General features: G+C 38.4%; 1 protein-coding gene across 14 annotated transcripts in view; it reads left to right on the top strand.

Moving 5' to 3' along the window:
• Positions 1-25,248, top strand: part of THRB (thyroid hormone receptor beta) — a 165,850-nt gene that overhangs the window by 125,851 nt on the left and 14,751 nt on the right. For all 14 annotated transcript variants that reach the window (XM_082753507.1, XM_082753502.1, XM_082753510.1 and 11 more), the window contains 3 exons: positions 17,940-18,040; positions 22,320-22,467; positions 24,921-25,126. In XM_082753507.1, coding sequence (XP_082609633.1) covers positions 17,940-18,040; positions 22,320-22,467; positions 24,921-25,126 — 455 coding nt within the window. The remainder of the gene's footprint in view (positions 1-17,939; positions 18,041-22,319; positions 22,468-24,920; positions 25,127-25,248) is intronic.

The following is a 25,248-nucleotide window of genomic DNA, read 5'->3' as shown; positions in this document are numbered from 1 at the left end:
CACATCTTAAGGGAAGTTCTGTGCAGCTCCCAGAGGGTCTTACTGGAACAATCCAATATTTCCCTCCAAGTCTGAGCTTTTTATGAAGTCTAGAAGACATGAAAATGATACAACCATGAAAAAAAAATATTCTGTTTAAATTTTTTTTAGATGCCTAATACTTTTCAGTGTTACTTTCACTATTCTATTTTAAATCTGGTTATCCTCCTACAAGTGATATTCTCTTCCCATATTGCCTGCATTTAGAGTCAGTCCTTAATTTTACTAAGAAAAAAGTTTGAAAAGAAGTTTGATCAGATCTGCAGAGCCAGGAATAAGTAGGTAAGGTCAAATTCTGTAGTGATCCGAACTGGTCCTATGCACCGAAGTCTGTGATGCCAGATAGTATCTCAGACACATTCATGCTGTGGTTGTCCAACCCAGGTACAGTGGGTGGAAGGAATGGACACTAAACTTAAAATATCAGGTGAGCTTACACTCCCAGCAGGAGGAAGAAAAAAAAAAAAAAAGAAGGATGAATTTACATTTAAATTAACGAAGATACTGAGGAAAGCTCATAAATATATAAGCAGGGATTAACACAGGATACCAGTATTTAATAATAACCATAATTAAATCTTGTGAATTATGTCCTATATTAGCAATGTTCCCCTTAATACAGCTCTTAAGATAAAACGTTCAGAAATACCAATAATATGTTAGATCTGGTAATTGATATCCAAAGTTATTTTTAAACATTTTTCTCAGGAAATAACTGACTTAGCATGCATTTACTTGCTAATATAAATCTGAATAACTTTACAAAGTGAAAAGTATGTGAAATTAACTCTTTGGTCCATTAAAATAACACAATCCTACTATGATTAAAACCACAGTAGATAGCAGTCATCAAAAGACTGGAATTTGCTATTTTCTATATGCAAGTTAGAAAACTAATTTTGTAGTTGAATTTTGATGCATATAATATAAAATAAACTATTTCCTTAAATGTAGAATGCAACCTCTGAGGTGTCATTTCCATAGCATTTGGTTTTACTACCAAAAATAGAAAATGGGCTATATTTAGCTTTATAGATAAATCCACTAGTGCTGTCTCCGTTTCTCTTATACAGAGGAATAAATCAATTTACCAAAGTATTGGGACTAACCAGATCAAATCGTGCTGCTTTAGTGCTGTTTCTTACCAACCCTGGACCCACTTGCCAGAAGTCCTGGGGTAAAGTCGGCGCCTGATGCTCGGCTGTGACCACAGCCAGGGAAAGGCAGTAGGTAGCAAAAGCGGAACTGCTAAGCATGCCCACATAAGAGTGTCACCCTTAGGTAACAGAGTGTCCCTCAGGTCAGCCTACGATAAGAGCAAAGTCAAACAAGGCTGAATCCGTGATGTTTTGTGTTTTAAGTATCTGAAAATTGTTCACGACCAGCCTCGACCTACAAGACCTCAAATGATCATATGAGCAAGGCAATAAATTGGTGGTAACTTGCCCGGGGGCCCGTGTCCTAGTTGCGAAGTTGTGAAAGTTACATCTACTATTAGCCTGGCCACGTAGAGCTGCCTACTTGTTTAGGCTTCACAGATGGGAACATTTTATATTTAATTGTACCGAAGGGGAACTATGGTGGCTGAATGGGCATGGCTGAAGGGCTCGGCATCGTACCAGTGCAGGCAAGTGGAGCTGCATGGGAATACCGCGGTACCAGGAGAGATGGGGAAACACTTGATTTCCAAAACTCCACACCTGAGCAGGATTCTGGCAATGCCAACAGTTTGTAGCCCTGCAGTATTTGCCAAGCATCCAGAAAGTGGCCTCTTGTCATGGGACAGACCGATTCACCTTCCAGACAGAAACCAGAAATGGAACATTGTGGGCATAGCAGAAAATCATTTCTGTAGGAAAAGACACTCCAAAAACGATGATATCCAGAGGAATGGACAGCAGCTTTTACAATGTCGATACGCTTCAGCTTGGACTAGCACAATTTTACAGCCAGGCCATACAAAAGCAAACTTTCAAGTCCTGTCAAGTTCCCAGGAGTATCAAAAAGAAGAAAAAAGGTGTAAAGGTAATCGGTATTCCTATGCAGATCACAGTAAACTGTATTAAAAGGAAAAAAAAAAAAAAGGCCATTACGTCTTTGTTTATGGTCAGGGATTTGGCCATTGGTAAAAGCATTATTATGTGGAGGATGTTTTCTTGTTACTTTTTTTCACTTAATTGAATTTAATTTTATTTTGCAGCGCAGATAATTGTGATTTTTATTATTTCTCTCTATATATGATTTAGTAGCTTTGTGAAGAGCCCTGATGACAATGTGATGAGTACTTACTGGGGTTTTATGTGTGATATCTAACGTAAAATCATTTCCATTCCTATAGCCCTTTAAATATTTATTTCTTTCTCTCTGTTTATGGTCTTGATAAGCTGATCAAAAATCTTTTTTTGAACCTGAACTTTTTGAATAGTGCGTTTACTTGATACATCAAAAATGCAAAGACGAAGTAAAGCACTCATTTGCTGTCCTCAAGGTTTTCATCTCTTACCTGTGACTATTTTCTTTGCCTTTTCTTCTTTCTTATTATTAACTGTCCCCCAAAGCTTGAGTAAGTTGACATTAAGAACTCAAATAAATAGAACTCTTTGTCATAAACATTATTGGCCTCACTAGACAGAAGAACTGACCATTTTCTTTCAGATAGCATTTTTTTTGTTCATATCAGAGCAGCATTGAAGGAGTTTATTTTAAGAACCACAGTCGTTTAGCTATTAGCACAAACTTAGTGCTTAAATTATTCTAATTCCTTTTTAAACTGGGATACATTGTTTTTTTGTTGTTCTTCACCTAAGAAATAATTCCTGTATATGCGGGAGAATGAGGGAGAGAAGGACAGACAGACTACAGGTTGTTTTCTTTTATTTAAATCTTGTGTCACTCCAGGAAGAAAGATTACAGTGTCAGGAAGGATATCACCTCATGAAAAAGTTAAACTGGTCTAAGTACCTGATTTCTTTAGATTTAGTTGCTCTTTACCTCAGAATGCCTCCTTGCTAACAGATGTCAGGTGTTGATCGCTTTAACGTCTTACTCGGGGCTGTCAGGAGGCTGCCAAACCCAGACAGTCCCACCTCAGAGTCTGCTAATTCTGTTCAGTCGAGCTACATTAGCTACCTTTCTGCTCTATTTTTGAATAAACGCAATTTTTTACCTTAAAGCGTTCATGCGGAGTTGTGAATGGAAATGAGTTGGAAAAGGCACACGTTTTAAGTGTTGGCAGTTACTTTCTAAAGAGATAAGCTGCCTAATTAAGTGATGTCTACTAACGGGGCCTTCCAATTATGAGATATGGGCAGACTTAACAAATTGGGTTGTCTGGGTCACAGGAACTATAATTACGCTTAGCAATATTTATTCAGAGACGGTCTTAAAAGTTGTCAAACACTATTCAAGAACTTTGTTAGCCAGTTTGTTGGCAAATGTCTCAAGGAGCAAATTTTTGTCTGAAATGACAGTCTGCTGCCTTCGTTGATCATGAAAACTGCAAGGAAATCCCATTCCATTCCATTCCATTCATAGCAGAAGAAAAAGCAAGAACAAACCCTGGATGATTCTTGGTCACGAACAATCAAGCTCTGTGAACAATCCAGCTCTGTGAACCAAATATATTCAAGATGTCAAATATTTTAAGGGAGAACTGGATTTGTAGTGAAACTGAACATTTAAATACAAGCTATGACATTCTTTGTTATCCAAACAGACTAATGAGCCTGAAGAATTTCAATAAAAGGCACATCACACTGGCATTTTATGAGTCACATACAAATTCAGTGGCATGTCATAACCAAGGTACTGCAGGTTTTGCAAGCAAGGCAGTTTTAGAGAAGGAACTAACTGACACATGCTGAGAAAAGAGACGTATGATTGTGTAAATAAGCTCTACTTTGGGTTCAAACAAGAGGCAGCTAGTTTGAAATCTGTTGCAAACCCAAATATTTTATGATGGAAAGCTGTATGTCTTTTCCCCTCAACTGTACAATGTGATATTACAAATATAGTGTAGGCAAAATGACAATTTTAGTGTCTTTGTTTCCATTGAGACATACTCTATGAACTGTCAGATGCTTTTGTAAGTTTACAGCAATAAAATTCTACATACTTTACGAGTTAGTCAGAAATAGAGCTTTCAAAATAAAATATTATAGACGTATTTACATTCTGTTCTTCTGAGTGCTCAGGACTGGATTCTGATGTTTGAGTTTTTCTTAGTTTCTAACACTATCCACAAGGGTCGGAACTGAAGCGATAAGCTATTTAGATTTAGATATTTAGATTCCTCAAACAATAATTTTGTGCTGTTTTATTTCTGAAACATCATTGTGGGTCTCCTCTGATCATAGGGCATGAAGTGAATGAATAAGGTAGTGCAAATGTACGCATTACAGAGAGGTTGTAATTCCCTTGAGCATGGAGATAGCTGTAGTTGACAATTGATGTTGTGTTGCAAAAGACATTACTATTCCTCAAAAGTTGTTCTCACTATATTGTCTTCACGGATGTGTTCCATATTACGTGGTACGAGTCCTGAAAGTGCAGGTTTGCATTCATCTTGAAGAGCAATCTAATAATTTTTATTTTCCCATAACCTTCATTAGAAGTAGCTGAGAGAATGCAGGCAAAGAGAAAAACTGTAAATAGGAAATACAAGTTATTTTGTAACATGTAAAAATGTGTCTTAAAAACAAGGTGCTGATAGTATGAGTGTAGATAGCAGAATTTAGAAGGGTCTAGATGATCCTTGGTGCCACATATTCAAATGTGCAAAGTTGTTTTTAGACTAAATAGTGTATTTTTTTCAGTCTGTATGCATAAAGTTTAAACACAATGAATGTAAGATCCTTCCATTTGAGCCTTCAGGAGCTGCACTCTGCCCTGAACAATTTGAAGGCTGTACAATACTTACCACATCCCCCGAATCTTTTGGAAGTGGAGGGTAGCAGCCTTACCTGCAGCCTCAGGGTAGCCAGTACTGTAGTCCAGGGGTGCACAATTTAGAAGCAGTCAGGAAAATGCAACTCTTGTGAGTAATGTGCCACCTGCACAATCGTGAAGGTAGCAAAGGAGTTGCAGCCAGGGTGGGTTACAATGAATGATGCTGGTTTTTAGTGTTTTGGGGATCTTGGCTGTTTTGGAGTGTTGTGTTGGATCGTGCACAGGAATACTGTCTTTACTTAAAATTTCTGTGGGTTCATTTTGTTATTTTAGTAACCGAGTTAAGTCACAAGAGAAGTGCAGCTTAGTGGGACATTTGATTCTTCATAATTAAAAGGTTTAGTCAGAGAATTTAAAACATCAGTCAGTGAAGATCTGCATGGTCTCCTGGAAGGCAGTCTTCCTGCAGAAACCTCATTTCAGGCATTCTCAGTCGGGCTGCAGTAACGTCGCTGACTGCTCTGCTCTTGTTTCTGATTTACTGCAGGGTGAGTATTTCAATATGTTTGGGGCATTCAGGACTCATATTTAGCAAAAAAAAAAATCTACTTCTTTTGTTGTAATGAGCTGACACCTCAGACTGTGAAGGGTTAAAACTTTGGATCTTCTGCCACAATGTCAAAATTTCTGTTATCATTGGCCTGTCTGCCCACAGCTGAGGTTTTATTCCACTAGTGATTAATTTCCATGTGTTAGCGTAAGCAGACAGACACTTGTGAACTAAGAAAATTCCAAATGTGATCCTACGTTGCTGAAAGAAGTGAAAGCTCAGTGTGACATGATTTGAAGACTAATATTCAAATCAGAACACAAGACGAAGAAGAGTTGTAAATATTGTTTTCTCCTCCACTTTCAGACTTTAGATAAAGATCCATCTGTCTTTTTTTCACATGATTTAATTCAAAGTGATACACAAAAGGGGCCTGCAGGATTGGACCCTAAGAGATTCAAATGAAAATATTTTCGGTATATTTCAGTTTTAATAGCGATGTTAAATCTTTGCGGTCTTTTTGAACTGATTTGTTTCCAAGGGAACAGCAATCTGCAGTGCTATAAACCTCTTTATTGTTAGCACATTACAGGTAAGGGAACCTCATTCCGTGGCAGTGTTTATCATTCTTTTTTTTTCTTTTTTTCTTTTTTCTTTTTTTTTTTTTTTTTTTTGGTCAGAAAAGGCTTCTTCTTTTCATCCCTTTTGCTTTTTCTCCTCGTTCTTTGCAGTTTCTTGTAACTTAATTCCCAAGCAATATTACAGTAAATCTGTGAAAAGTAGCACATACGACACATTTCAAAGTATTATTGACGTAGCAATAGAAAACAAATAATGTTTGAGGAATTGATCTCGGAATAGAAAGAAATTCACAGCCTGTGCTGCATCATGATACCATATCCTCAGGTTTCATCCTGGCTGCGATGGCTCTGTCTACATATGGTCTCAATTCTGTTTAGTTTTTCAATAACAAACCCAAATCAAAGAGGGAGAAAAACAAGAGAAGAGAAAATTTTGCCTCATCTGGCAGAGCAAATCTACGAGGGAAGGAATTCCCACTGAGAATTTAAAGTTCAGTTCTGAAAAGCTTTTTTTGGGTGGTGCAAAAATTTCTAGGTACTCTGCTCTGCTAACCTGTAAAATGCAGCCTCACCTCTGTGCGAGCTCCGACATAAAGTGCTGCTAGTTTTAAAGGAGATTGTTTCGTGGTAAATGAACAGCCCACGTATTGCACTTGTGGAATGTTTTCTTTCTGGAGAGCGTGGAGAAGTAAGCTTGGCAGGTTGTATGTATTGCATTTGTATGCACCACGGAATTACCAACCAGTCATATACATGGGTACGGTTTTGGGGCTTCAGTGTAAACAACTATTGCAAAGTTCCTTAGGAAACACGGGCATGTTTTTTAGGAAGTGCTGCACATCCATTCTAGAAAAATCCGGACTTGCCTAATCCACTAATACATGCCTTTTATCACAGACAAAATCCCCGTTTATAAAATCTACATCATGGACTTGAGCTAAAAAAAAAAAAAAAAAAAAAAAAACTTAACTGTTAATGTGTGCTTTTTCACACTGTGTTACACAAGTGTAATGTGTGAGCCAAAACAAGCAAAAAGCTCTGCCTACTCTACTCAGGCTGTTGTCACAAAGACGCATTTCTGAAAGTTTATTTCATTACCGCAAACGTAAAAGATTACCAAAGAAAATAGCAAAACAATTAGCTTATTGATAATATTTAAGTAGCGTTCTTTTTGCAGATTAACTGATATTATTTCTGAAGTTTCCCACCTGTTGAACTCAACAGAAATTACCTCCCCAAATCACTGAAGTTTAAAAAAGCTGCTTTCCCATAACTGCATTAGCAGGCAATAGGGAGGATTGTACGTGTGGGGAAGGCTGGGGAGATTCATGCATGTAATTCTATAAACCAAAATCAATAAGGCTGATGACAGATTAAGTTGCTAAATTTTGTAAAACTAGACTACTGTTTGGGTCATCAATGCAGCGCTATTGGATTTTCTGTGGTTTAATGCTGAAAAACAGGATTATTGATTTTAGGATTTTCAGCGTATGCCCTCTGGGAGTTCTTAAGCAGTCTTTATAATGCTTCACACTTAAGTTGACAACTACAGTGACATAACTGTGTCCTTGCCTTAGTAATCATTTTCTAATCATATTGGGAAAGGCTGGAAACGGTTTATAAAATGATTATTGCAGACAAACAGTGCAACAGGAGGCTTGTTGGGACGTCGCTTCTTTGTCTGGTGCTCATTGCTACCTGTCTGCCATCTTCCCTTGGAATTAACTTACAGTCACAGATTAAGACCTTTGACTGTCATAAATCTGCTTCCCAATATGTTTGACTGGCAGGGGAGTTCACAAGCCATCCCAGTATAAATAGGATTTTAGCACATCAGGTGCCGCTCCAAAGTAAAACGGGCTGTTTTGCAGTCGACTTTGTTGGTGTTGTATATTCAGTGCTCCTTTCCCATTCCATGTGTATGCATGCCTGTGTGTGTGTGTGTGTGTGCGAAAAGTAGAAGCTGAGATAGGGTAACAAAATGAACTACTGTATGCAAGAAATATATGAAGTGCACCCAGCTGCTGGTAGCAATTGCTACATGCAGTCCACTGATTATTGCACATATATCGAAGATAATCAGGGTTACAGCAGTTGTGATGCTCAGGTCCTGCACAGTAACAACATATATATGGAACAGGCCTGGGCGGTGAATCAGCCTTATACCTGTAGTTACCCTGGAAACGTGTTTAAAAGCGAGTACTCTGACATGGACATGGCCCTGAATCAGTACAACCAACCTGAATATTTCACCGAAGAAAAACCTACTTTTTCTCAAGTGCAGTCGCCATCGTACTCTCAGAAGAAAGGTAGGGGCAATTTATTTAAATAACAAAAAAAAAAAAATCTCTGTTTTTGTTTTTGTTTTGCTTTAAACTTACAGTTGCATCAGTTGGCTCAGATACATCTTTGAATGTGAAGGCTGCCTGTTCAAAATTGAAAGCAGCAGTAACATAGGTTGCTAGGTGATCGTAAGGTTTTCTGTGAGCAATGAGGATTTCCAGGCACTTTTTCTTAATCTATAAAAGACATTTTCATATCTGTTGCTTGCTTTCTGCTTTTTGTGGCTGTTAAGTTCATTTACTATTCATCGGTGAGCTAGATAAGAAAGTTTCTCTTCTGAAATGCCGTCGTTACATATTCTTCATCTTAAAGCTGTGTTTTCTAGTTTCCTGCAAACAATTTGTGTGAGTCCTCGTTGCCAGTATATGTGAACTCTGTTTACTCAGCAACTCAGGCAAAATATTTTGAAAATACATCTGTAAATACGTATGGGAAAAATGATTGCATTTAATAGAGTAACTCTCTTTTAAATGAAAACCATGCAGTTACTGATTACCCAAAGCAGAAAAGACTGAAAATTCAAGCTTCTTTCTGTGCAACAGACTATTCTGAATCCAAAAAGTTGCTATAATCAATATGTTTGTGGGAGAGAATCAGAGTGCAATATCAGCTCCCTTTGGATTGAATCCTTGCTTGTTTTTAGAATTTCTTCTTTCTTCTCTCAAGTAAACAAAGCAGATATTACTTCTCAAAAAGAGCCCAAAATGCCTACAAATGCTTGAAAATCTTTTCAGTGTTACTTGTTCTGAAGTCAGACGAGCAAACTGATGCATACAGAGTATACATTCTCATGTTTCTTTAAAATCACATAATTAAAGAATAAACATACACAGTCTGTTGTATCAACATAATATCCTTTTTCTATTAAGACCAGATTTTCTCTACGCAGTTATCCAAAATGCCAATGAATCTGATGGAACTAGCTAGATAAACACCATTTACTATTTTTAAAGTAGCACTGTAGTCAAAAGTAGACTGTTTAATATTACTAACAACATGGAAATCTAAAATATATTACTTTGTGCAGGCAATATTCGTTAGCGCTTGGTGCAATAAATCTATACGTTTGATGGAAAAATGTCTTAATTTTATTCTTTGAACAGCATTGCATTTCATAATTAAGGAGATATTAAAAAAAAAACTGTGCTAGCAAGCTGTAAGAACATGATTAAACTGTAGAGTAAATGTAGTTGAAAATAAGGAATGTTTTTGTGCTGTGCAACATTTTGAAGGCTTTTTAATGCTATTTACTATTGTGTTTTAGCTGAAGAATTTATAAGTCTACACTTTTTTCATGTCTTGTTTTTGGTAAAAAAAAAATATTACACGGTATCAACTTAATAGAGATTTGCTATTGCAAAGTCAGTGAAGGAATATGTTTTTCAGAATGTTAAAGGATCTTAAATAGTAACTGATATACCTATGTCAGAGTTTTAAATGATTTTTTTCAGTACAGTTTATACGCTGATACAATTTATGCTCTGTTTAAAGTTTTTTACTTGTTTGGTTAAAAGAACTGACTTAATCACTTGTCTGTCCGTGTTTGCTACTACCTCGGTTTCACAAACAATGGCAGTGAATTTGGATGGAAGCTGTCTCTCCGGCAGGCTTTTAATTGATCATTTGTGGAGACAGAGCAGCGTTCTTTGGGACTCCTCAGAGCTGTGCTGCTGGGCTAATCAATCCAAAGTTGCATCCCTTCTGTCGAACCTTTGCAAATGCTGAGTTTGTTAAGCAGACCAGATCTAACCGTGTGGGACATGTGCGTCTTCTCCATCTCTTTTTTGTTTTTTAATTTCCATCTTTTAACCAAGCTATCGTAAAACTAACGAATCTTTTAATCCTGTCCTAAGAACAGAAGGCTCCACACAGGGCATGTGTGCCTGTATTGATCCAGAATTGATTTTGAGGGGAGAAGAGGGAGTTTGTTAGAGAAGCCTTGGTAATAGCCCATTAAAGCAAAATTAAGTCCCTAAGCAGGTGTCCATGAGGAGTCTTCGTTGTTGCAGTTGGTGTTTCTGTTAGTCCCCTGAAATTCCTAGTAAGCTCAAAAATATTCCGTCTGTTCAAATCAGGTTGTACTTGAAAGCAGCAGCACATGGAAGCTTTTTTTTTTTATCAAAACTTTTGCTAGGTTTTAAATGGTTAAGGTCTCTTCCATCTGGGAAGAAAAAAACATCAGCATTTTATGCTGAAAAGGGTACATGGATATAGGGGAGTTTAGTTACTTCTCTGTCTTAATGTCACTTTAAAAGAATTCGGGAAGTAAATTCAAAAAACAAGAACGAAAGACTCCAACAATGTGTCACTGAAGGGAGAAAGTAAGTACTTTGAAAGTAGAGCTAGTTAGCCTAAATTAAAAGAAAACAGTTAAGCTGCTCCACCTATTACAGTACATTAGAAACTATAATTTCCTGATTATCTGTCACAAATTCAAATGAAAGTCTCGAATTTTAAGGGAAAAAAAGTTGTGCTCTGGAAAATCTGGAGATGGAGGTGTGGTTATAGCTTTGTTGCCCAGTTCTTCTGTGCTGTACTGTACGCTGCTAAAAGATAGCAGCACAACATTTGTACAGGAGCTTGCCTTTCTGTTCAGGAGCTGCTTTTGGACCTTATCCTACCCCAGAAAACAGCCGACAAGATGTACTTTGTTTTTAAAGAAACAAAACTGGGCTGATGTTTGTGAGAACGAGGTACCATACCGGCTTCTGTCCCAGTGAGTTTACACTGAAATATTTTATCCCTCTCACAGTGCCACTCACAGCCCTGCATGATGGATGAACGGCACTTGTTTTGGCGAGCCCATGCCATGTAAACTTTGCACAGAGGCTGAGAGTCTAGACAAAAACATCCGTGCATCAACTCACACCACCCATACAGTAAGGAGGAGTACCCTGTGACAGGATAGAGGTAGTGCAGTCAGGAAAGTACAAAAGAATTATCTCCATAAAGCTCCGTATCCCCACATTTGGGATGTGTGCAGTATTTTGTCCATTTGGACAACACAAAAGTAGGTCTGCAAAGTTAAAGCTGGTCTGAGGGCTGGATTTCACAGACAAAATTAACAGAAATTAACAACATTAACGGAAGATGCTCAGTGCTGTCTATGAAATTAAGCTTTAACTTCAGGTGCTGTGGAGGCAGACCAGAAATAACTAGAACTGACCCAAAACATACAGATTTGCAGGCTAAAATTCTTGAGTTGTGCTGTAGCAATGCAAGCTACCAAGGTACTCATCCCTGTTTGTTCCCATCTTACCCAGATGTAAGGTTGAGGTCAATGCCATCTTTTTAAGAGCCTCTGTATGCTGAGTGATAGTGGCTATGAAAGTTATTACTGTAACTGTAATTGTCATCAGTATATCCCTTTATATTTTCTCAAGCAGTTTGCATGCAGCTAAGACCACAAACTGTAAAACTGCTGGAGTGTGCTACTGAATCAGTCCAAACGGAGTTCTTAGCAGTGTGAAAACATAAGGGTACTTTTTTAGCAGTGTGAAGGGTACTTTTTGAATAGCCAAGAAGATACAACTTGGGGGTTGTGTCAAAATGTCTTCCTAGCAGTGCAGGGATTATGTGTGCATATAATGAAGTTGCAAAAAGATTGAGTATTTTTTATCTTTGGCTCCTGCAGGAGAGCAGCTCCAAGTACGTTAACAATTAGTTAGAGTTTAGAAATGGTTAGTTTTGCTCTTGACCACACATCTAAAGTGGTAGCTGTGATCAGAAAATTGGCTTCTCTTTCAGTGAATCATTATGCATTTGGAATTATATCAATTTCTTTTTTCTTTTTTTTTTTTAATAAAAATATCAGCGGAAAAAGTGTTTTCAGCTCCTTTAGTGTAACCCTTGCACAACCAAAGGAAGGATGGAAGAGTAAACTAAGTCATACTTTGTTTTTATGCCAGCAGTAAAACCAATATTCATTGAGATTTCTAAATAAATAAGTTACTTGGGATACTAAAGTATAGTCTCTAAAAATATTTTAAAATTTTGGAAGAAAAAAAATTGAGGTCTGACTCTTGAGTATTATCTACAGTAGTGCATTCTGTACCTGTAACTGGTAATGGATGCAAGTATGGTACTGAGCACAGCAGTTTATGTGATAGCACAGTTTGGGCTAGAATATTTTCAAGCACATCTGTGCAAAATGCGCTACTGTTGGTAAGGTTTCTGACTCAACCCAAAGTTTAGAAAAGAGAAAAGAGACTATAAAAAATGTTCCAATTTCTAGCTTTACAGAATCTCTTTCCAAATTTTAGTAATTCCATAACTGAAAGAATGTCAGCAAAAATCAAAATTGTGGACAAGCGAGCCAGCTAGCTACCAAGAAGTGTGAATCTGTTTAACAACATTCTCTGTGTTTCCAAGCTTGAAAGAGAAGTAAGCAATTTTTCTCAGTGGGAGTGAATTAAAGAAAGTGGGAAACAGGGATCAGTGTATCAGCACCGCCTTTCCGATCAATATCGATAATTGTACAAACAGACAAGAATGGAGTATGCTTTATGCTTTTTCTGTCTCAGCTCTGTGTTTTGTCCAATAAACATCCTTTAAACTTCTTCTACACAAGTGTACCAAGGACAATATCTGGATGGTTCTTGTAATTTTCTTATGCTTTGCAAGGAGTTACAGCATGACTATGAAATCGGTAGAACAGCAGTAGGAATTTTCTTTTCAGTTCTAACACAGTTCGGGATTCTCAAGGTAGTAATTAATTTCTTCTTTTTCATTTTGGTACTGCAGTGTCTAGTAGGTGAATACTAGCCTATGAATAAGTCTGAACTCCTCATTTTAGTGAGTGGTCTCTAGTCATGCAAGCCATACCAGATGGGAAAAGATTTCAGAGAGTAAATTCAATACACGACTGTGCCATTGTGCAATGAAAATCAAAATACTGAATAATGGTCTTAAACCACAAGTGTTCTTGTGCAGTAGAAAAAATGTCTTTCCTTGCTTGCAGGGAATAAGCCTATGGTGGATCAGGAACAATCAGATAAGGAACATCTGGTATATAGACACAATTTGTTTGTTGGTCTCACATACCCAGTTGGGCAGTCAAGCACAGTCTGGGCCCTAGAATTTTTGAAGGGGTGGTTTACTCCCTGAGCCAATGGTACAGGCACCTTCAGCTGTAAAGTCCATGCAACGATGCTTTAACAAAACTAAAACTTGTGTTTTGCTTTTCTCAAAATGTGCTTTCTATAAAGTGTGCCAGGGTGCAAAGGAAAAAAAAAAAAAGGTATCATTTTTCAGGGGTTGTTTTCATTTCAATAGTTTTTCTTTGCCTTGTTGCAGGGGGGCAGAAATAGCCACAGACTGTCTCTTCGTGTCCTGCCAATCTGCCCTACCGTGCAGGGTGTGCGTTGAGGTGTCGTTCCCACAAATGTGGGCATACAGCATTAACGACACCGGCTGCATGACTGCATAGCCTAGCAGATCCCAGTCTGTCCTTACAGCTGCGGGTTCATTTTCCTACAGAAGGGACTTGTTTCTTGCTGTGCCACTACAAGGAGTGTTGCAATTTAAATGATACCATAGATCACCACCAAGATTGGTTATAGTGGATTATACAACCCACTCCTCTGGGATAGGGGCAGTGGTCCTGCCGAGTACTTAGCCTTGCCAAGCCAGTAAGATTAGGCAGGCTGGCAGGTGGGAGTCTGGAGCAAAGGAGTTACCGGAGGCTGCAGGGAAACACCAGACGTGGCAGGTTGAGGTCATTTATTGGTGTTCTCCATTCATAGCAAAATTGATATTCTCCGTTCATAGCAAAGTAAGTGTTGGAATGACGATGCCAAGTCGTACATGATACAGAAATAGTAATTGTGAAGGTCATACTGGATGTACATGATAGTCCATGAGGATGCTAGACACAGGCCTGAAAGACAAGGGAACAGAACTGGCTGTTACTGCACAGTTCAGTGAGGTGGGTGTTGCTTTTCAATGACTCCATTTAGCTATGCACTTCATAGTCTCTGACCAGGAAATACAGGATGAAATATAAACGCCAGAAATAGGAATCTACCTACCGCTCCCATAAGATTTGTCATCAGACACTCTTCTGTACTTGGAGATCACCTGGGTTAGCATACAGCATTTTCTTCTTCATCATAGTTTTTATGTTTGGTCCAGGCTTACTGAACAAACGAGAAGCTAAAGTGCTCGCTGACATGAGAGACAATCAGTCTACCCCTCCTCTGTTTTCCCTCAGCGCTGTAAGGAGTGGGAGAAGTCTGTTGCTCTGCTTCTTCCTCAAACCATCCAACACCAACACAAACCTCTACTGATGTCCATGACCTCGCAAGGTATCAGCCTTGCACTGTTTGTAGCCTCTGTGCTGGCACCCGGTTTAGAAAAATACTGTTGAATTTCATTCTTGCTGATCCTGTTTCTAACTGTGAGTAGCAACAGAAATGTACTGGAGTTGCTTCTCTGCAATTCTGGGCAAATGAAACTGCATTGAATTTAAACAGAGGTTGGACTGGATATTTGCAGCTACTAGAAATTATTTACAGTGGATGTTACAATTTGCAGGAACTGAATGTAGACCCCTTTCTTCCTCTTGGCATGGTCTGTTTGTCTGAATCATGTATATTTTTAAAACACTGCCAGAGGTCCAATTTTCCTGCTTTCCTGCAGCTTCTGACCCAATGAGCTGTTGGGAAGAGTATTAAAAATAAACAAAAGTGTGGCTATCACTCTCAGATTTTTAATACAAATTTAAAAAAAAAAAAAAAAAAAAAAAAAAGGAGAAGAAAAGAAAATGAATGTGCTTACATATAGGGATTCTGTTTTTCATTTCTGACTAGGACTGCCTGTACATTTCTTTTCTGCCAGATTGAGAACTGCTTCCCAAGTAGGATAAAGTCATGAAACTCCAAGGAGATGGCCACCAGCGATCACATGTGCAGTCTGCTGTATGTATTTAAGGAAGCAGTTCAAACACGGTGTCTCCTGCTGCTCCAGTAGAACAAAGCTGCCATTACATGAGCAGTGCTAACCAGATTATATACTTAATGAAATATCAAGGCATTTAATTCAGAAGTATTTCTTGAGGAAGCAAGCCAGTGATACTGAATTTTAGAGGGCATAGCCTATGCTTCAACTAAGTCTACCTCTCATAAATAGCAATATCAAGGAGCCATTAATAGTTACAAGAAATTTAGCAGAAAATGCTGTTTCCCTTCACTGATGCTTCTTCCTCCTGTGTCAGCTCCACGTAATGTATGTGTTGTGTGAGCAGAAGGGGGGCAGGCGGGGGATAATAGCCTCTGCTAATCCTCCACCAGCATAATGTCCGTTAGGAGCCAGGGATGTAAATTAGAATGGAAACCCTGCTGTCTGTCTTCCCTCAAGGTCACAGCACCAGTTCCGAGCCCACCAGCCTTTACCCAAGTCCATAAAGGGGAAATATAACTTAAAGGCAAATCTGATGCTTTGCCATACTGAAAACCGATATGATACATCAGTAAGATCTCTGCTCACACCACCAGTCCTCTTTCAGATTACAGTAGGACTATTCATTAATCTAAGGTGCAGACAGGTGGGCATGGCTTCAGAGTGGTGCTGCTTCCCAGCATTACCTAAGAGGTGTATTTGTCTCTCTGTAATGTTCAATTCTCATAATTACTCAGAATTACACTTTCATTCAAGCTGCCTGTTACTGAGCTGACCCTCTGGCACATTGGTCACAGGAGGATGATGGCCATCCCCTCACAAAATCCCCCAACAGCCCTCTGGTGCCATGAGTCCTGGTGCTGGTTGCTCTCCGTGCACCTGTGGCCTACCAAGCTCTACCAAGGCAGCAAGCTCAGAGTCAGGTTTAACGTGTTGTGCTGCAGGTGCATTAGCAAGGGAAGGGATGATGTTACAGCCAGCTCCATCCAAAGGACTCTCTCATAAATTGCACTCATAAATTGCCCTCAGCAAGTTTGCAGATGACGCAAAACTGGGAGGATGGCAGATACACCAGATGGGTGTGCTGCCCTTCAGAGGGACCGGGACAGGCTGGAGAACTGGACAGACATGGACACACTGGAGCAAGTCCAGTGAAGGACTGCAGAGACACTGAAGGGACTGGAACATCTGACATAGGAGAGGCTGAGAGAGAGGCAAACTGCTCAGTCTGGGGCAGGGAAGGTTCTCAGGGAACTTCTCCATCTGTAAAAACACCTGGTGGGGGTGAGTGATGAAGACAGAGCCACTCTTCTCAGTGATGCCTACTGATGGGACAAGAGGCAAAGGGCACAATTAGAAATTGTTTCACAATTAGAAATTGTTAGAAATCCATCTAAGAGTATAAAATAACCTTTTATTTTACTGTGATGGTGGTCAGACACTGGCACGGGTTGCCCAGAGAGGCTGTGGAGTCTCCATCCTTGGGAACATTCAAAACCCAACAGGACGCAGCCCTGAGCCATGATGTCCATACTAGAGCACGGAGGTTGGACCAAGTGATCTCCAGAGGTGCCTTCCAGCCCCAGCCACTCGGTCATTCTGTGAACTATTCACTGTACTTCAGTAATTTTACAGGGTTACATGAATAGCTGCACCACTCTCTCTCCTCAAAATGAATCTGAAGTCTTTGTGTTACATCTGTACAGAGAGGTTTTTCAGAGAGAAAACTTGTATACTGTAACTCCTTTAATTATGAATTATGGCAACACTTACTTTGAAAGGTTTATATTTTACTCCATTTCAAAGTCCTCTTTGGTTTAGAATTACTTTGGTTACCATCAAAACAGTTTTTTTGTTGTTGTTTTGCTTAAATTGAGAATATGTTTGTATTGTCAAAACAAATGGTGTGGGAAAAGAACTGAGCATTGCCAATGTTTTTCATAGTAGTAGTATTTGATTTCACTCATCGGGTGTCTGGCGAACCACTTCAGAAGAGAAAATATTCTCACACATGCACATACACACACACATATTTGGATGCCCACGTATTTTGCCCTAAATTCAAGCTCTATTAAATGCAACTGTGGAACACACCCAGGTAAGTTATGATCGATACAGCTTTTGTGATCTGTTGCTGGTACTTTTGGAGCCACACCTGCAGAGCTGTTTTGAAACAAAGGTACTGTCAGTAAATATTCTTACTAGCAGGCCCCCTGAGTCACTCTGCAACCTGGAACCTCATCTTCAGTACACAAGCATATCAAAGTTTTGTGAAACAGAAGAGAGTAATATAATCTATGTCTTGCTGTTATTTATTTTTTCACATCAAAGCCTTTGAGGTAAAAATAGATATATTTATTTTTCTGAGGTAATATTTCATTCAGGAGAGAGCAATCATGCTGTGACTTGTCCCTCTTGACCAGTAGATGCTGAAACACTGTGTAAGATGGAAAATACTGCAAAAATATATTTAAATACTTCTGTGATATTGTTAGCATGAGTTTTTTATTCAGGAAATGCAGTTGAGAAGTATGGGGCTAGTAGACAAGATCTGCAGTGAAAGGTACTATGATATTTTTATATCGAATGTATCATATCATTTTATATAGAGTTTACATGCCACGTCCTCTTTTTCTTTACAGGGTATATACCCAGTTACTTAGACAAGGATGAGCTATGTGTAGTATGTGGGGACAAAGCCACCGGATATCATTATCGCTGCATCACTTGTGAAGGTTGCAAGGTAAATGGCACAGTGGGAAGGTGGGAATCAGAAATAGCTCTCCAGCTCCTCCATTTATACAGACTTCCTGAACTGTGCTGTCAAAAAAAAAAAAAAAAAAAAAAAAAAAAAAAAAAAAACAACAAAGATTAGAAGCGAATAAGAACATCCAGTACTGATGATAAGCCATATCTGGCTCTGCTGCTGATCTTCATATGCATAAGGAATATAGTTGATTTTTGCAGTGTTTGGTTCTGCAAAGAAGACAATGAATTTAAATTTTTTTGTTGTTGTTTAACTGTTAGCTTTTTCATTTCCTTTTTTTTTTTAATGCTTCTTTGGCCATGTTCTCAGCCAACGTACATCAGCATCCTCCCAGGAACTTCAGTGAAGCTGTTTATGCAATAGCTGAGATTCTGCCTATGGCCATGATGAATCTGTAGTGATTAACAGTGTTCCAGTGCCTCCCATCATCACTTAAAAGAAATAAAAACAAAAGTGCCTTCCACATGCTCATACAGCAGTAACATCCATCACTTCAGGAAGCATTGACACCCAGTTAAAACAGACGTAAAATTTTTTTTGCTTCTTTAACTTAACAATATTGAAATGTGCTTTCAGTCCTAAATTGCATCTCTAAAGCTACATGAAAAATGAAAAAAAAAAAAAAAGGATTGCTTTGGGCAAGTAAATTAAGAAAAAGAAAAGAAGTAACACAGTCAGTCAGGCACATTTTACATGATTTCACTGCCGTAAATTTGCCTGAGTAGCTTGAGATGCTGTAAGAAAACTATTCTTTCCTGTGGGGAAAAAAAAAAAAGTTCTTCTAAACAAATGGGACCACACATGTCATGCGTTAGTGTCATGGGACTAAGCCACAAAAGTAATATTCTGTTCATTCCTGAAGTCTGGAATATTTAGATTTGAAATTCTGGGTTTGGATTGGTTTTAGAGCTCCATATCACAGTAACAGTACTGAAATAGTTCCTTCTATTGTACAGCATTGTCCTAAAATACATTTATGAGATGCACAAGGACCTAAATATCCTATGTGTAACAGGTTTGTGGTAATATTCATAATGGTTTTATACGCATACATACATGTATGTATGAAAAAATATTTATATATGAGAAAAATTGTGGAACCAAAGAAGTGATATTCACCCATTTGCATCCCATATACCAGATGATAACAATTCATAAAATATATGAATATGACTTAATTCAGATACAATGACAAGTAAGTAGTAGTGTGGCTTTATGAAATAGCTTTTGCCCCCAGTTGAACAGCTATATTTCTCACCAAATTTCCTACTGAAGTTTTTGGTACTCTAACTGAAGTGTTTCTTTGTATGTCTACCAGCTATTGTAAACATATAGCATACCAAATCTACTTAGGTTTTCATAAATAATTCTTCTATCTGATGTGCAATTTAAAATAATGCTTATGTGCACAAAGAACCAAGGTAACCATTTGCAACAAGTAATTAATTTGTTTCTCCTCCTTATAGTTAGCTTCCAGACTGTTTTGTTTTGTTGTTCTTCTTGCAAATGTATTCACTGTACAAGATGGCTTGACAGCTATTTTGTGTGAACAATTTCAACTCATGCTTTGGAAGGTCTGCATATACATTTCGAGTTGTATGATTTATCAGGAAAGGTATATATAATTAATTCTCAATAAAATTGACATTTACTAGTCACTTCTACTCAAAATTACTTTCATTTTATAACAAATTTAATTAGGGCTGACAGACACAAATTTGCTTTGTTGAGTACTTTTGTGAGCATAGGATCTTCACACATGGTTTCTGAAGAGTAAATTGTAAGGGCTTGAAATATAAATAAAACAAATTCAGATGTCCCTGAATTATTTCTCCAAGCTGTACCCACTGCACCTATTTCTGTATAGGTGCATAGTAAAAGAATTTAGGAAAAGAGAGGTTTCCTTACAATAAAATGTGCTTTCTTTTATTGTTAAAAAATATATATATTTTATTGTTACACAGATTTGTTTTAAAGATTTGAAATCTACTTGTTCTCTTTATAGCTTAGAAATTCCCTTTTCTGTACTTCACTGTGTGTATGTGTGAAATTTCCAATGACGTAAGGGAGTCTGAATCATCTGTCAGATGAATCAAATGTGGCTGTGTGCATGATCATAACAGCGTACACCTATTTATGCATGTGCATACATGAACCGAGTACAGGAAATGAAAGTGGCATACGTTTGTGTAAACACTAGCAAGATTACATGTGAGCCTGAAAATGAGTCTGAACACCAAGGCAGAGAAATGGGTGATCTGTGAGGAAATATTTAGATAAATATTGAGAGCAACTTCCTTATCACATATTTTCTAGAGATGATCAAAGAGTTTTCTTTTACAAAAAAAAAAAAAATATATATATATATATATATATATATATATATCTGAGGAATACAAAGAAATGGGAGAATGAAATGTGCTGGTCCTCACACAGCTGGTGAAAAGTTAAAATTATAAAGCTAGAGCTACATTAAGTCCCGTGCAAGGTTTGGAAGACAGAAGTTCAGTGCCACTTCCTGAGATTCATCAGAGATTTTTCTATTTCTTGCTCTAACTAGAGGTTACTCAGTGTGTCCAGAGACATCTGCAGGGAGGAGAGGGGCAGGTTCCGTCTGTAGGAATTTGTCACAGGGTTGAGAGTAAAATCCAAATCCAGTTGGGTAAATGAGAATTTGAGACCTCATCCAAACTCCATGTGAGAACAGCTTGCCTTTGACTTCCTGGATTTTGGTTCAACCCAGCAGGTCCCAGTCCTGCAAAGATTTACACACATACTTTATTAAGTCAGTTTAATTACGATTTTAGATTTTTTGTTATGAAGGAGGAAAAAGTTGCACCCTTAGCTCAAGCCAGATGTTGTAAGATAAAATTCTAGTAAGGACGGAGTTCTTCACTGTCTTTGCAGGAGATAGAAGCACAAACTGAAATACTTTTTTCTCTGTGTGTCTTAATTCAACATCTTTATTAAGAGATAGATATTACACACAGCTGTAAGATTTTACCTGGTGTTACCTAACATGATTAAAAACAGACCTTTTGCCTAGTGAAGTGAATAGACTATTCATTAGATAAAATCCCTGCTCACTTGGATGTTGCCACTGTTTTCAGTGAAGCCAAAGCCATTTAGAGCGGCTCCAGTCAAACAGGACCAGGGTCTCAGCATGTTCTGTATGTCAGGGTGGTCCCAGTTTGCATTGCTGAATGTAGACAGTTTCAAACAATGCTGACAATTGAAATTAATGTAGAATTTAAATTTTTGCCTTTGCAACTTATCTTGTCTGTATTACCATGGTCATGAGAACTTTAGCTCTTGCTGAAGCCATTGAGAAAATTCTTGTTGAAATTAGTATCAGGATTAGGTCTATAATGTTCAGAGAGAAGTTGTATCTGATTTCTCTACCTAAGGCCAGAGTCTGTGGTATGTACGAATCAGTGACCCTAGTGGAGGTACATTAGTTTGCGTGAGCTGAGATCTGACCTCATATCTGTACTGCAATTGACTTTATAGATAGGTAGATACAATATATATGGAGAGGGGTAGAGCTCTTGATTGGTGATGCTTGTTTTGAATACAGAGATTTGTGGTAAATACGAATTAATTCCTTTTCTCAGAAATGCAGATAGTTTGAAAATTATGGATCCATTATTTAGAACCAAACTCAAAGACTGGGAGAATTGGGCTTGACTGCAAAATTCTTAGTCTTGCCCTGATTTGGTTGGTTGATTGGTTATTTGGCTTTGATGGAAAGATGGAAGCAAAGCTGTTGATTCTTAACCCTTTAGTAGCATTACTTACACACCAGCCTTCTTACTATTTGCAGAAGCTGTCCTGTAATTAAAAGTATGTATATGTCTCCTAATATCCTTTGAATTGATTGTATAATTTAGAAGGTGGCTCAAAATAAACTCCCATGTTCAAATACAAAAAAAAAAAAAAAAAAAAAAAAAAAAGAGTATGAAACACAGGACTGGAAGAAGATGTGTAATGGTTATTTGTTTGTCAGGACAGTTGTCCTTATATCTTTATTTATCTCAGATGGCTATATGTTTTAATTTTTAGGCTGGAAGTACCCCATGAAACTCAGAAAATGAATACCACAAACTATAAATCTGTTTTGTTCTCCTCTTTGAGAGTTTAATGGAGTGTTTTATCCTGCATCCTTAGGTGCATTTCTACCAAACCAAGGTGACTCTCAATTTGAAAAAATTACACAGTACTAATGCTTTCCAATGTATTTATTTATTGCACTTAGGGATTTTTTAGAAGAACCATTCAGAAAAACCTCCATCCAACCTATTCCTGTAAATATGAAGGAAAATGTGTGATAGACAAAGTAACAAGAAATCAGTGCCAGGAATGTCGCTTCAAAAAATGTATCTTTGTTGGCATGGCAACAGATTGTAAGTATATTTTTCTCTTTTTCTTCTTTTTCTCTTTTTTTTTTATGTATTTATTTGCTTAAAGTATGTTGATTGCTGAAGATTGTTAAAGTAAAGTAGAACTGCCAGCATTTTTTGTTTTTAATAATTTGTTCTAGGGAAATATGCTTAGTGCATCAAACCACTTTTAAAGGCTATGGTTTTTTGTTTACGCTTTACCAGACTGCACCTTCTCCTGGCCTTACCAGGCGGAGTAGCAGTAGGAATGTTAACTCTTAGGAGGAGAGGAGGGAGAAATGCATCTGGATGGACACTTTGCTTGAAAAAAACATCTTGTTTAGAAAATTCTGGAGGATGTGAAATTGAATGTCATTGTATGAGTCATCCTGCAGTTGTTTGTTTTATTTTTAGCTCTGAAGAAGTTATCTGCAAAGAATTCGACTCTCATTCTAAAGAACTAGAACATATGGCTGTAAGATTAACCCTTAGGGGTCTTCTTTTCCTGACATTGCACAGGGATTTACACCAATAACTTCAATTAGTGCAAATGGGAGGAACTCACGTAAATCCCCCTGTGCATTAATGTTAATGGTTGTTGCCAGCATAATCCTCTGGAAAAAAAAAAATGAAAGAAGGAAAACAGACCCAGTAAACAACATAAGAATATTCCAACATAGTATTTTTCATTGGTAAAGTAATATATAACAATGTTTTCTGTATAGAAAGGAACAGAATAAATGTCACAATTTTAACCAGGTGGAACTCTAGGAGAGGGAGCTGAATAACCAAATAACTCTGGATCATCAGTTCAAATCCAGCCCAGTCTGACACATCAGACAATGACAAGCATCAACCAAGCAGCTGTACAGAAAAAGAAGTTTGTCTGAGTTTGTTTCTGACTAGAAAGTGTCAATACCATAAAGCTGTCTCTGTGGAGAACACATACAGATGTGTCAAAGGAGCTGTCATTGAGAGTGGCAGACAAGCTGGCTATCTCAAACTCAAGAAAGGTTTCTCCCACCTTAGAATTAAAATGTGTGAACAGCACTGTTTAAACAGGGCTTGTGTTACTCCTACTTGCATGCCACCAGTTGTGGATTGGAATGGTCCTCCTTCTTTTAAACAGGGCAGCCTTTTCAATGGCCTGTTCGTTTTTGTATGGGAATTGGGAAGAAGCCTTCTGTGATGGTCAGAGATGTACAGCCCTGTGTCTTGTGCAACTGGCATAGCTGGAACTAGAGGGGATCTAGGGAGCCACAGAATGACTCCATTTGTAAGGCTTGGGAAAGAATCAAAGGCAGGTTGTTTTTGATCATATCATGCAACAGGTAGTTGATCCTCCTATGAGTAAGACCACTCATCTATGTACTCTCTTAAATCCATTACATTATACTGACTTACAAGAACACATTATGAACAATAGAGTATTGATTTTGCTAGTACTACTTTAAAGAAAATAAAAATGCATCTTTCCCAACGTGGATTACACAAAGTCAGTTACAGGAGTGTTTTGTCTCAGTCCTCAGAAAGCTTTTACATACCAGGTTATTGGTGGAATAAGCCACTAAAGACATTAATTACAGTATACATACATGTAATATTATTAGAAGGATAAGTCATTCATTTTCCAGGCTTCTGCAAAAATGAAGTTTGGAGAGAGAAATAAGAGAACTATGTCATGTGTGGGTCATACTGAAGTACTTCTTTACTGATTAAGCACTCAGTTTGTTATCATCTGCAGATGATGCCAAGCTGAGAGGTATAGTTGGTAGGACAGAAGGGAAGGAAGCCATCCATAAGACCGGGACAGGTTTGAGAAGTGGGCCCACGTGAACTGCATGAGGTTCAACAAGGCCAAATGCAAGGTCCTGCACCTGAGTCAGGGCAATCCCAGACATGAGGACATACTGGGGGATGAATGAATTGAGAGCAGCTTTGCAGAGAAGGATTTGGGGGTAATGCTGGATGGAAAATTGGACATGAGCTGGCAGTGCATGCTTGCAGTCCGGAAGGCCAGCCATATCCTGAGAGAAGGCCGAGAGAGCTCGGTTGTTCGGCCTGGAGAAGGGAAGGCTCCAGCGAAACCTTAGAGCAGCCTTTCAGTACTTAAAGGGAGCTTATAAGAAAGACAGAAAGTGACTTTTTACAGAGGCATGTAGTGTTAGGACAAGGGATAATGGCTTTAAACTGAAAGAAATTTAGGTTAGATATCTGGAAGAAATTCTTTACTGTGACGGTGATGAGGCACTGGCACAGGCTGCCCAGAGAAGCTGTGGATGCCCCATCCCTGGAGGTGCTCAAGGCCAGGCTGGATGGGGCTTTGGGCAGCCTGGTCTGCTTGGCACAAACCTTTCTGTGGTTCTATGATCAGTTAAGATGTTTGTAACCAGTAAGGATATCAGGTACAGGAAAGACCAAAGTTCAGGCAACCGTAAGAGCTCCCTGCCATTTTTGTATGCTTTTATCCCTGCTAGTGGTGTTGGATGACAGCAAGCGGTTGGCAAAGAGGAAGCTGATCGAAGAAAATCGAGAGAAGAGACGTCGGGAAGAGCTGCAGAAAACAATTGGGCACAAACCAGAGCCAACAGATGAGGAGTGGGAGCTGATCAAAATTGTCACTGAAGCACACGTGGCCACCAATGCACAAGGAAGCCACTGGAAGCAAAAAAGGAAATTTCTGGTAGGGACTTCAGCCTTTTACATTGCTCTTGGAGTCAGGTTCCTTTGTTTCTTCTAAAGTCCCTTCCCAGCGTTGCAGCCACTGGTGTATCTGTATTGGCTTAAATGAAAAATTGTTGATTT

The sequence above is a fragment of the Aythya marila genome (genome assembly GCF_965140915.1).
Source record: "Aythya marila genome assembly, chromosome: 2".
Lineage (NCBI taxonomy): Eukaryota > Metazoa > Chordata > Aves > Anseriformes > Anatidae > Aythya > Aythya marila.
The sequence above is the reverse complement of the archived record's forward strand: the minus strand, read 5'-3'. Positions and strand labels throughout refer to the sequence as shown.